Source organism: Theropithecus gelada, chromosome 6 (assembly GCF_003255815.1).
Source record: "Theropithecus gelada isolate Dixy chromosome 6, Tgel_1.0, whole genome shotgun sequence".
In the NCBI taxonomy this organism is placed as follows: domain Eukaryota; kingdom Metazoa; phylum Chordata; class Mammalia; order Primates; family Cercopithecidae; genus Theropithecus; species Theropithecus gelada.
This window is the reverse complement of record NC_037673.1, coordinates 131,996,181-132,009,675: the sequence shown is the minus strand read 5'-3', so window position 1 is coordinate 132,009,675 and position 13,495 is coordinate 131,996,181. Positions and strand designations below refer to the sequence as shown.

The window sequence follows — 13,495 nt, the reverse complement described above, 5'->3', positions numbered from 1 at the left end:
ATGCCCTGAAGGTATGTCAGGGGCCAAGCCCCCTCCCTCACCCAGTTGGGGAGCATCCCCCACAGACCTGCTGGCAGAAGGTGCCACATGCTCTCCTGTACCATGGCTCCAAAAGAGCTCACACAAACAAGGGCTCAGCTCTGCTTGCACAGTGGCTGCCTTCTGCAAACCAGAGATCTGCATACACAGACTGAGGAGTGTAACTGAGGACAAACTACTGGAATGTCTGACCTCTGGTCCAGCCCAGGAAGCTGAGGAACTTTGGTCCATATTTCTAGAGCCAACTACTTTTTCCTGTGAAAACTCAGTGCCCATGATTGCTGGTGTTGTTAGATCCCAGTTAATCAATCAACATATTCTTGAAACAAATATGTTAGAAATAAAATTGTTAATAAAAAGTAATACTTTACATGTTCTAGGAAAGCTTAGTATTTAAGAAATTCCTTTGCAGCATAAAATGCATTTTTTGGAAGGCAATTGGCAGTTTCTATGAAAAGTCTTAAAATGGGCGTGTGCCACGGCCCCATGATTCTATTTCTGAGGCCTGATCCAATATATTATAACCTACCCCAAAATGGAGCTACAAGAATATTTGTCAAACAGCATTGGTTGTAAGAGGGTAAGGCTGAAAACAATCCAAATGTCCAGCAAGGAGTAGTCAAATTAATTCTGGCACATCTGTACCATGGAATACTCTGCATCTAAAATCATGATAATCGCACTAGTCAGCACATGTCAAACACTTACTCTGTGCTGGGGACCACATTAAAAGCATTACATGCACCATCTCATTTAATTCTGCCTATGCTGTACATATTATTATCATCTCTATCTCACAGATGAGGAAACCAATACCAAACAGAGTTAAGGTATTTGCCCAGAGTCACACAGCTAGTACCTAAGATGCATACTCTGGCAGTTTGACTTCAGACACCAACCTCTCAGCCATGATACTACCTGGCCTCAAATGAAACCCTTAAGGGAGCTATTGTTGTAGCAAGACTAGCCACATGGAGCGATGTTCACAATATGCTAATAGGTATAGCAAGCAGGTTATTAAAGAGTATATGCAGCCTGATCCCACATGCACATGTGCACGTAAAGCAAAGAGAGGATGCTTTGGGAAGATTTCACCCAAGATTTTACTTGCGTGAAAATGCTTGTTTTCTTCTGCTTGTGTTTTCTGATTTTTCTGGGCAAACATGCTGCTTCTATATTAAGAAAAAGTATTTTTAGATTTTAAAACTAACATAAATGCCAAAAAGCACTCCCTCATACTCATCTTATGCATAAATGCAAATGTGCAGCTATTGGCTTAGCTTTAGGTATAGGCACAACAGCATGCATAGGCACTGCTTGCTTTTCATGGCTCGGCTTCTTCTTGAAGCAGCAAGGGCTCTCCAGCTGGGAAGAGACGACGCAGATTCTTCCCATTGCACCCCTCAGCAGTCTGTCCCCCATCATCCAGAAACCCTCTGGGCATTTTTGCCTCCAGGGAGCTGCCAGGCTGATGGCATAGAGCTGGGTGAGCTCTACCCTGACAGCCAAGCCCAGGGACTCCAAGAGCTTGAGATGATCCACCTCCTGTCTCTGGGTCTCTCAAGGCAGCAAGAAGAGAAGGGCAGACAGGCCTCAAAGCAACAGAGCGGCCCAGGGACAGGAGTCCCAGTTCTGCAGCCACATATACTGAGGACCCTCCTGGCCTAGTCACTTGCTTCCTGGCTCTGTGACCTTGGACAAGTTATTTCTTCTCTCAGAGCATGTTTCCACACCTGTCAAATAAAGAAATTAAAAGTACCAACTTGGAAGAAAAGTACCAATTTGTAAGAATCAAAGTAATAGATAAATTAGATATAAAATGATGGTGCCAATAAGTAACATTTCCTGGGTACTGATAACATGTATGATTTCTATAGTTCTCACAGCCACCTTATCAGAAACGCTGTGACGATCTGCATTTTACAGATGATGAAACAAAAGCTGAGAGCGGTAAAGTCACTCGTGCTGATAAGTAGTGAGGAGGGAATTTCTGCCACCATGGCTGGGTCACACCACTACACCTCGCATTCTGGCACAATGTGGAGAACATGGGAAGGCCTTCATCCAGATGGTTACCATTGTCATCGCTCTCTGCTAGGGCTCTCTACCTGGCTTTGGAGAGTAGTGTGAGAGTGAGGACTCCTCCTGGTTCTCCCCAATACCCAGACACTCACACAGCCACCAGGCCACTGACCCACTTTAAGGAGCTTTCCTTTGGGAGTCACCAAAACTCTCTCCCCAATACCCGCCCAACCCCCGAGCACACACACATACCCTCTTTGAGTCAGTTCCAGTGACCACAGTCAATGAATTTGCTGCTGGACAGTCTATGACAAGCCCCTGTCCAAAACTGGCCTTGTGTTCTGGCCTGGCAGGGGCCCTGGGGGGTCAGGCCTGCAGGCACTCACGCTTGGCACCTGCTCCAAAACCCTTTTGGGTCTTTGAGGATCTGCGCCCTGGGCCTGGGTCTCCCGGCAGCAGGAAAAGTTGGCCTGCCTGGCCAGAGAGGGAACTACGCGATTCAGAAAAGCACTACCCTTCAGCAGTCTGGGCTCCCCAAAGGCAGAGCGGGACGCTAGAAACGTGTGCGCGCAGTGGTCTGGGTGTGCAAGTGTGCGAAGGATACGTGTTGTGTGAGCGAGAGGTTAGCGGATGTGCGTGTGCGTGTGCGCGCGTGGCTCCGGGTGTGCGCCGCTGCGATAGCGGGTCCTTTCCCGGGGCGGGCGACGGGCGGGCTGGGAAGGTCTCCTCCCCTCACCACATTGAGAAATCTCAGTGAGTCACCGAGTGGTTCTGCATATTAATGAGCTCACTCGCTGCGAGGGCAGGAACGGATTTAAAAGAGGCCAGGGCGGGAGGAGGGAGGCTGTGGAGAGAGCGCAGAGACAAGCGCAGAGCGCAGCGCACCGCGACAGACAGCCGTGGGCATCCACCGACGGCGCAGCCGGAGCCAGCCGAGCCGGAAGGCGCGCCCCGGGCAGAGAAAGCCGAGCAGAGCCGGGTGGCGTCTCCCGGCCGCCGCTCCGACGGGCCAGCGCCCTCCCCATGTCCCTGCTCCCGCGCCGGGCCCCTCCGGTCAGCATGAGGCTCCTGGCGGCCGCGCTACTCCTGCTGCTGCTGGCGCTGTACACCGCGCGCGTGGACGGTGAGTGCGGGGAGCTCCCCTTGTCGCCGTCTCGTCTCTTCCTGTCCTGGGGAACACAAGCGCCAATTTCTAGGCATCCTAGGATCCCGCGGGGGGTGGTCTGGGTGGGCACCAAGGTGGTCGAGGGGTAGGAGACTCCCTCGCAACTAAGCAGTTGCCCCGCGCTCGCTCGCAGGATCCAAATGCAAGTGCTCCCGGAAGGGACCCAAGATTCGCTACAGCGACGTGAAGAAGCTGGAAATGAAGCCAAAGTACCCGCACTGCGAGGAGAAGATGGTTATGTGAGTTCTCGCTCCTCACCTTGAGGGGGTGCGCACTGCTGTCAACCCGATGCCAGGGCACAGCCTGGGCCTGGGTCTGGCTAACAAACATTTCTCTCTGACTTTGTCAAAGCCCTGGAAAAGGCTTCGTAATTGCCCAGCAAGTCCTTAGGACGCTGGCGAGACACTCTAGAAGACAAGTCGGGAAAGGGGGTCACTGTCCCGCTCCGGGAAAGGGGGTCACTGTCCCGCTCCGGAACAGAGCCTCCCAAGTTCAGCCTTGCTAGGAGTCAAATGAGTAGTCTCCCTATTTGTACCATGGGCCACCCACTCTGCTAGGGCCATCAAGGGTTAAAGGGATCCCTTGTGCCAACTCAGAAAACCTAGATTGAAATCACTTAAAGCACACCCACACCCAAACTGTGAGGCGTGCTGCCTTCCTGTCACTGGACAGAGGATTAATGCAAACACTATCTTAAATCCTGACTCTCCTTCAGAGCCTTGTTCCAGTCAGAGGCCAGTGGACCGCAAGTTTTTGGCTCCTAGAGATTTCATTTTGAGAACGCTCCACGCGCTTCCCTCACCGGCTGTACTCCCTGTGGGTCGAGATACCGAGTGCTCTCCTGGGGTTAATGTGCCACATGGCTGGAGCCCTGCTTGGTGGGGATGTGGGGAATGTTGGAAAAACTGGGGCAGAGTGAGAGAACACTTAGTTTCTTGCTCCTCCGCCTTCCCAATTAACCACTTGAGGCCAGCACCTCTGCTTCCTCATCAATACGCTTTTGGCCAGGAAGGGAGCCCTTGGCAAAGCAGCTACCAAATATTTGCCACAGATCATTGGCCCCTCTTCCCCTCCCCCAGAAACAGGACGCACTTTATTCTCAGTCTGGGCAAGTGCCTTCCACCGGCTGGCCCCCACTGGCCCAAAAGCCTTCCACAGTGTCTGTGAAAGCAGGGCACACCCCCACCCAGCACCCCACATCCCCCGCCTAGGGGCTACACAAGCAGGCTGAACTTAGGGGAATTCAGAAATCCACTGGACCTGAGCTGACCCCACTGCCTTCCTTCACAGGCACCTAAATTAACACCCTTGTCCCTACCCCTTGCCTTGCAGACCAAATTCAAAGAAAACACCCAAAAATCCTTTTGGGTGGGGGCCAAGTGTCAAATGAGCTGGGAAAGGAGCTCCAAGCTCCTCAATGGTTCCAGTTTGCAGGCTAAGAATGACAGGGAGAGTTCCAAGTTAAATCTCACTCGTCTAAGAGCTGAAAACCACTCTGTATACCAAGCAAGTTTCTGAGACCTTCCAGGGGAAGAAAGCAGAGTAAAGGATGCAGTGATACCTAAAAAGAACAGAGCCCTCAGTAAATACGCTTGCCCTTTTCCTGGCTAAACTTTTGCACATATAGAGGAAAACTATAGCTAGGCAAGTGCGGGAAAGGCTTTATGGAGCCTTGTGGAAACTTGCAGGGGCCTCAGGAGATCAGCACACAATCCAATCACCCTCTACTAAACCTCCACCCCCCTGCCCCCAGCCTCTCACCTCATCCCTGAGGGCTGGGGGCTCCTCTCCCTCTCCACGATCCTAAAACTCTCCAAATCAGATGAGGGGCCAGCACTTTTGCAAAGCAGGTTTTCAGCCACAAAGGCTGAACAAAAGCAAATTTTCCAGCTCACCCTGAGTCACCCAGAAATCGCTGCTGAGGCTGGGGGTGGGGGTAGGGCAGGGGCAGGGGGGAAAGGTCCGCTTTGCAAGTGGGAGTCTTTGCACCCAGAAGAATCCAGGAGAGTCTGAATTCTAGAAAGAGCCATTTGTGTCATAGGTCCATGGAGCTCTCACCAAAACCCTTACACGGCCTCCCCACCCCACCCTCAGAACTGTGGAGGAGAGGGTCACAGGACTCAGAATTTCTGATAGTTGCTGGAGTCACAAATCCCCATGTCTGCACTCCACAACCGATTTTCATAATCCCAGTATTATGACGTGGCATTTGAGCACTGCAGTGAGAGGGCTGAGTGTCCCTTCCTGCTCTCCCTGACCTTCAGGATTTGGGATGCACAGCCTGCACGCTGACCTAACTGAGACAGGGTTTTTATCAGGCATTGCCACGTCCTTTCCTTCAGAATGCAAAAGCAGCCTTGTAGGCAGAAAGAGAAAAGCATTTGCTAAATTCCTGCAGGGTGACTGGGCACAGTGGGGGAGAGAGACAACCAGAATTCACTCTGAAGCCTGGCCCTTGCTCAAGGCTAGAGGAATGACCCGGGTCACAGAGGAGTCCAGTCAAAGCAGGCACCATCACCTGGCATCAGCAGGAAGACCCGCCCCTGCCCCAAGGAGCTTAGGCTCTAGTGGGGACCCCAGAAACCCAGAGCACGGAGAAGGGAAGAAAACAGGTTGCCCAGGAACATTATGCCCCCATTCTGGTGGCAAGATCCAATTTTCTTTCCCCATCAATTGGGAGACTGAAGTCATGGGAATCCTATCCCTTCCAGAACTTAGCCCATATAAGCCCTGACATTTTCCATTTGGTAACAGTGGGGAACTAGCTGACCTCTGTCCCTCTCTTCCCACTCTTTCCACTCTCACTTCCAGTCTCCCTTCTTTGCCCTCCAAGCCCACTCCAGAATCCCAGTCTACCATCATAGCTTGCATGGCTCTGACTCCTCAAGAAGTGGCATCCTCACCTCTCGCCTTGCACTTTTCCAAATACCCTAGGTGGTCCCTTATTACCCCCAACTCCTGTCATGCCTGTGGCCCAGCCCTGGCTTAGAGAGGCTCAGAAGTTCTGAAAAGCAGGCTTGCCTCGCCCTCCAGGCTGGAGCCCCCACAGCAAGGCTACTCTTTCCTCTTGGCCACTTCATCTTCCATGACCAATGACTACTAACAGTAACTATTAATTGTGCATCTACCAGGTTCTGGGCACTTTGTAAAGACTGTATCTTTTAATCATCCCAATAACCTTGTGAGATAGTCCTATTATTGTGCCCATTTTACAGATGGCCAAACTGGATTCAGAGAGGTTACCCAAGGTCCCACAACCAAACTTGAGATTCAGTCCCAGGCCCCTACAGTCTGCACAACACCTGCTTCTCTACCACATGGCTAGGCTTCTGCTGGGTGTTGGGACATTGGCTGATAGAGGCCTGAGATCTTCAGGCTGTGCAGAAGAGAGGTCTTACTCTTCTGCTTAGGGGTGAGATACCTGGCACCTCACACAAGGCCAACAAGACTTTGCCTCAGGATCAGGAGATGCCCAGCGCTGGGACAATCTATGGTGGGTCAGAGGGAACTGGGGTTGAGGAGACAGAAACCAGAGTGTCTGCGGGGCATGTCTGAGCCTTACCATGAGCTCCTCAAATCCAAGGACAGAGGTGTTGGCATGTGCACCTTGCTGGCATTAGCTTTCTCCACCTCCTGATCCCAGGCTCAGAGGGGCTGGAAGAATCCTCTGACCTTTGTTCCCCAAAAGAGGCCTGGGCCCTGGAGACAACACACTGCATGAGGTTGGGGGTGGGAGAGACCATCCGAGACTCTCAGGACTCCCAGGGGAAAAGTGAGGGAGGGTTAGGCCCTAATATGGAGTCAGAGAATAAGGGGACAACCAGAACCTTCCAAAGAGCCAGCCTGGGAGTGAGCACATAAGTAGGCTCCCTTGAGAGGAGGCAGGAAGCCGCAGTCTCTCAGGACCCCGACTTAGCCCAGGGCCACTCACAGGCCACAGGAGAGGCAACATGCTATTCAGCCTCCTCAACCCTCCACCTCATCCTGCTCCATTTCAGCATCACCACCAAGAGCGTGTCCAGGTACCGAGGTCAGGAGCACTGCCTGCACCCCAAGCTGCAGAGCACCAAACGCTTCATCAAGTGGTACAACGCCTGGAACGAGAAGCGCAGGTACGCGCTGCCTCTGCTCACCTTCCTTCCCACCAGACCCAGCTGTGGCTCTCAGGATGGGAAGGGACCCCCCGCCACCAGGTCATCTAGCCCCATCTAATATGTGAACACACACCACAACATCCACAGCAAACAGATACTCAGGCATTGCCTACATACCCCCAGGGACGAGGAACTCACCACTTAACAAAGCTAGCTATGCATCTCTTGTCCATTTGCAAGCATGGCAGGGTTTGTCATTTTGTAAACTAAAGTCTGCCTCACTCTAATATTTACATTATAATCTTAATTTCTCTTTTTATTTAAGTTACATAAGTTGTTAAATGGCAAGGTGAGCACTGGCATAGCTGCCAGGGGAGCTCTGAGTATTCAGTGGGGTGAAATGTGACCAATTAGGTGACAGTGTATGTTGGCTAAAAAACTGTGCTATAAAACCATGAGGTGCTGAGGATGATCTTTGCCAGAAACATGTTTTCTTCTCCAAGGTGCCTCACTCTCTCTGCTGCCCAGAAACCTGATAAACTCCTTCCTTTGCAGGTGCTGGAAGGCACCACGGGTTTGGCTCTTTAAAATCAGAGCCACTGTTAACCAAGGCAGGCAGCAATGTTAAAAGCACCAGCACCCTGAACCAGCCCTGTACTTACTGGGCACTGTTTCCTCATAATCAGAAGGTGACTTCCCAGCTCTGGTCTCTTGGGGTCTTATGTCTGTCCTTGGAGGAGGAATCCAGTTCCTAGCTCCCCTGTACCACGTGAAGGTAGCCTGTCCTGCCTCACTCCTCAAATACGCAGAGTTTATTTCTACCTTTGCCTGCATAGTATGATCAGGAAGCGCACACACACACACACGCATGCATGCACGCATGCACCATGCAGGTGACTTTCCCAGGAGCTAGTGTCAGCACCCTCTGCTGCAGAGGGGGAAATCAAGGCTAAATGGGAGAGAGGGGTGACTTGCCCGGGAGCACAGGGCAAAGCCAGGATAGCAAACCAGGCCTCCTGGTGCTATTCCACGAGCTGCCCTCACAGGGTGGAAGGCGCAGCCACAGTGGGTGCCTGCATTGCCCTCCCATCACCCGGCCCAGCCATGCCACACCAAGCTCAGCCCTGTGACCAGCTCTCCAAGAGCTGACACTCAGGCTCAACCCCTGTATCTGAGCCTTTTTTGCTGCCTCCAAAACCGCCTCATCTGCAGTTGCTTGAAATAGAAAGTGATGAGAGCGAGAAATTATTTTCTATAAATCTGATGGGAATGAAGCCCTCTTTCTGGTCAAGCCAGGCAGCTCATGTGGCAAAGGCCAGAACTGCCCAGTCCACTCTCTGTCACCCTCCAGGCCCTGTGTCATCAAAACTGGCAGAAGGCTAATTCCATGGGCAGGTTATGGAAGAGGCTAAGGACATCTTGATCTGACTGCTGGGGGATACTCAAACCTTTAACTCACCTTGCTCCTCCCCTCTACCTGAGCTGCAACCTGGAAAAGCAGGCACCCACAGGTCTAAACATGGCCCTGCTTTTTTTTTTTTTTTTCTGAAAATTCCAATAATAGCGACAAGAGCCTCTCAGCTACCAGGCCTACTCTCACTTTGCTATAAAATTAGTTCACCCCTCTTTCTTGGAGTGTTAAGGTCCCTGCCCTCCCCACCTCTCTCCCCTGAAAAAAGTTGAAAATATCTTAATGAATGTAGAACAGTAATAAAGGAAGTGTTTGAAGTCCTCTTTGTACAGAGAAAGAGAGAGAGAATGCCAAAGCTAGGTTAGAGAAAGGAGAAGGTTATACGGTGGGCTCAGGCCCATGGGTGCCACACAGAGGAGCTCTGTGCACTTCAGAGACCAGAGCTTTCAGGGAGCTTCCGGCCACCACAGGAAGCGCCGAGTCAGGCATTTTATTTCAATGCGTAATTCGGTGGTCTTACTCAGAAATCAAGAACAAGACAGAGAAGTGATAGGCTGAGTGTAAAGTACGGCCCCAGGGCAGCCATGGGGCAGAACTAGAAGAAAGCAAAATATCTAACTGGGGACAGCTTGAGAGGTGAGGGGAAGGAGGGGTTGGAAACCAGTAGAGATGAGGCAATGCAGCCAGGAGCAGGGACTGAGGGGCACAGGCCTCCTGCACCACTTCCCCACCCCACCAACCACCTCTTCTATCTCTAGGAAGCAGCTTCTAGAGCTAACATTCTTCTGGAATACATGCATTCTTTGGGCAAAATACAAAGAAATATATAAGCCTAAGTCAAGGTAGAGAATGCCTCCCACCCTTGCTATTTTCTCTAAATAGAGAGGCCGAGTACAGACGCGGAAAGAAACAAGGAGGTGCGGGAGCAGCCCACCATGCTAGAGAGAGACTGCATTCCTGCCACTAACAGTCAGTGGCCACTGGGCAAATCTTAAGTCTGTGGTGCCTCAGTTTCCTCATATGCAAAGCTGGTTTGCTCCATAGGCCTCTGAGGACAAAATGAGATTGCAGAGGTGAGATTGCAGACGGTTAGAAAAGACAAAGCCACACTGGTGTGAGTTTTCATGGTCCCTGGGACCACATCCTCAGAAGGGTCCCTCCCACTTCTCCCTGGGGGTTCCTGTAGTCCTAAGACAGGCGCAGTCCCTGCAGACCAGATGCAAATGAAGCCACTTAGCCAGCAGCTTGTGAACTGCCTGCCTCATGTCCTGAGCCACTTACACATGTGTTTTTTCTCCCTAGGGTCTACGAAGAATAGGGTGAAAAATCTCTGATGGGAAAACTCCAGACCAGTTGGGAGACTTGTGCAAAGGACTTTGCAGATTTAAAAAAAAAAAAAAAAAAAAAAAAAGCCTTTCTTTCTCCCAGGCATAAGACACAAGTTATATATTGTTATGAAGCACTTTTTACCAACGGTCAGTTTTTACATTTTATAGCTGCGTGCGAAAGGCTTCCAGATGTGAGACCCATCTCTCTTGTGCTCCAGACTTCATCACAGGCTGCTTTTTATCGAAAAGGGGAAAACTCATGCCTTTCCTTTTTAAGAAATGCTTTTTTGTATTTGTCCATATGTCACTATACATCTGAGCTTTATAAGCGCCCGGGAGGAACAATGAGCTTGGTGGACACATTTCATTGCAGTGTTGCTCCATTCCTAGCTTGGGAAGCTTCCGCTCAGAGGTCCTGGCGCCTCGGCACAGCTGCCACGGGCTCTCCTGGGCTTATGGCCGGTCACAGCCTCAGTGTGACTCTGCAGTGGCCCCTGTAGCCGGGCAAGCAGGAGCAGGTCTCTCTGCATCTGTTCTTTGAGGAACTCAAGTTTGGTTGCCAGAAAAATGTGCTTCATTCCCCCCTGGTTAATTTTTACACACCCTAGGAAACATTTCCAAGATCCTGTGATGGCGAGACAAATGATCCTTAAAGAAGATGTGGGGTCTTTCCCAACCTGAGAGTTTCTGAAAGGTTCACAGGTTCAATATTTAATGCTTCAGAAGCATGTGAGGTTCCCAACACTGTCAGCAAAAACCTTAGGAGAAAACTTAAAAATATATGAATACATGCACAATACACAGCTACAGACTCACATTCTGTTGACAAGGGAAAACCTTCAAAGCATGTTTCTCTCCCTCACCACAACGGAACATGCAGTACTAAAGCAATATATTTGTGATTCCCCATGTAATTCTTCAATGTTAAACAGTGCAGTCCTCTTTCGAAAGCTAAGATGACCATGCGCCCTTTCCTCTGTACATATACCCTTAAGAACGCCCCCTCCACACACTGCCCCCCAGTATACGCCACATTGTACTGCTGTGTTATATGCTACGCACATGTCAGAAACCATTAGCATTGCATGCAGGTTTCATATTCTTTCTAAGATGGAAAGTAATAAAATATATTTGAAATGTACCAAAATTCTAGACTGCTGCCTTTTTTCTATTTAAGCTAGGATGACAATAAAATGTTTACCATGTCCTGAAAAAATAAGGACAAATATGCTGGGAAAGAAAACTGGTATTTCCCAAATACCTGTCAACACCATCACCTCTGTGGAATGTGTGGAGCTGTCATTACAGTTGGGAAGCCAAGAAGCCAGGCCTTGAGGCTAAGGCTCCTTCCCCGACGATTCCTACCCCTGCAGCAGGTTTATCAGAGTGGGTAGGTTGGAGCACAGGGAACTAGAGGGTCATGATTCCAGCCTCCTCCACGCAAGACCACACTGAGCCTCAGCACCAGAGGGCAGCAAAGAGCCTGGATGCCTCAGCCAAGGGCTCTGCCAGTTCCCTGGGGCTGCCTGAGGACGGTGACAATGGAGGACTGGTGTAATTATTGCCTCCTGTGAGCCAGACCCTGTGTGGAGAGCCTTACATGCCCTATCTCTTTGAATTCTGGTAATGACCACAACAGGGGTGGTCCTACTGAAGCTCCATTTTACAGATGAGAAAACCAAGGCTCAGTGAGGTGATCACACCATTTAGAGAAGATAGTAGATGGGGCCACTCAAGATGCCCTGGGGTCCAGGGCCCCAAGACGCCAGGGGGACTCGAGGAGGTGGGAAATGCCCACCTGGGAGGCTGTGGGACTCCGGAGCTGGGCATCTGGGAGCCACACCTGGGAGATACTGGAGCTGTTCCTGCTCCTGCCAGGTGGACAGGTGGACCGTAGGGCACACCTCATGGTGCTTCTAGGGACTGCATGAGGTAAGCCCCTGTAAAGCACTTAGCAGGACACCAGGGTGTGGTGAGCATGTGGTAGTGGAAGCCCTTTTTTTTTTTTTTTTTTTTTTTTTCTTCCTGAGACAGGGTCTCGCTCTGTCACCCAGGCTGGAGTGCAGTGGCACAATCATGGTTCACTGCAGCCTCGAACTCCTGACCTCAAGGGATCCTCCTGCCTCAGCCTCCCAAGTAGCTGGCACTACAGGCACATACCACCATGCCTGGCAAGACGGGATCTCCCTATGTTGCCCAGGCCAGTCTGAAACTCCTGGACTCAAGGATCCTCCTTCCACCTCAGTCTCCCAAAGTGCTGGGATTACAGGCATGAGCCACCATGCCCAGCCAGAAGCTGTTTGAATAAGCACAACACCAGGCCAGCTACTTTGCACTTTGTACCAGCTACCCACAGCGCTGCATCTCACTGTATCCTAAAGTCAGCCAGGCCCCGAAACAGGCCTCTCTGCCCTCACTGGGTTCTCCACACCCAGAAAGACTGCTCATGGGGACTGGCCTCCACCCTGTCTGCTACACTAGCCACTGGGAGCCAGTCCCCCATGTCCCCTTCACCTTCCCAGACATCTCCCTGACACGCTGGTTCTGCACACACTTACAAGGACACCCAGCAAGTACCCTGTCCCAGCATGTCCCTGGCAAGATGCTACCGCAAACGCTTTTATCACCATCTTATTTCCTCCTGGCGGCTCCAAATTACACCACATGTATTCCTGAGGAAGCTGAAGATCAGAGAGGTTGAGAAAGTTGCCCAAAGCCACAAAGCTACCACTCATCACACACTCCAATGGCTGGGTCTGGCAGCCTTTCTGCTGAGGGGTGGAGGAGGCGCAGGCTGAGGCCACAGTGAGCTGGAGACCATGAATGCCCTGGGGCAGCCCTGCCTTTCCCTTCGTTACAGAGAAAGAAGGTAGACTGGACAGGGAAACCCCGAGACCAACGGACAGAACAGAGTGCGAGAGCCCCAGAAGACAGTGCATACCAGGGCAGGGCAGAGCGGAGGCCAGGCCTCTTTCTGGGAGCCCCGAACCCTACCCGGCCTCAGAGCAGCACCAGTGGAGCCTCAGGAGGGAAGGGGAGTGTACAAAGCTGGCTGAAGAGCCCCGGCTGCCAAGAGCAAAAGCCGCTCCAAGACAGCACGGGCCATGGGGTGCCGCTTGTAAACAAGCCATACACACTCCCTGTCCTTGCTGGGGCTCTCCTTGTCCTGCCTGTGGCTCTAGTGCTAGGCCACCCTCCCCTAACTCTGCGGGCCCGGATGGTCCCTCCCTTCTCTGACGTCCCAAGCCACGGATTGGATCACTAATAACAGTAACAGTGTCACCTCACACCGGTCCAGCCACTGATCCAGGCACTCACTCAAGCACTGGCCCCACATGCTCTATCTGCACTCCCACAATGCGCTATGTGGCTGGTGCCCAGACAAGTGAAGCACTTCACTTAGGAGAGCAGAGGAAGCCCTGGAAGTCAAGCCTCA

General features: G+C 51.5%; 1 protein-coding gene across 4 annotated transcripts; it reads left to right on the top strand.

Annotated features, from left to right (window-relative positions):
- Positions 1 to 2,428: 2,428 nt before the first annotated feature.
- Positions 2,429 to 11,206, top strand: CXCL14 (C-X-C motif chemokine ligand 14). 4 transcript variants are annotated; one of them, XM_025387676.1, is made up of 4 exons: positions 2,429 to 3,184; positions 3,360 to 3,465; positions 7,225 to 7,338; positions 10,034 to 11,206. In XM_025387676.1, exons 1-4 carry the CDS (start codon positions 3,085 to 3,087, stop codon positions 10,047 to 10,049), a joined length of 336 nt encoding a protein of 111 aa, XP_025243461.1. In that variant the 5' UTR covers positions 2,429 to 3,084; the 3' UTR covers positions 10,050 to 11,206. The 4 variants fall into 4 exon arrangements, with proteins under 4 accessions (XP_025243461.1, XP_025243458.1, XP_025243459.1 ...); XM_025387673.1 differs by having other exon boundaries at positions 2,835 to 3,184; XM_025387674.1 differs by having other exon boundaries at positions 2,837 to 3,184; positions 3,360 to 3,469.
- The last annotated feature ends 2,289 nt before the right edge of the window (positions 11,207 to 13,495 follow it).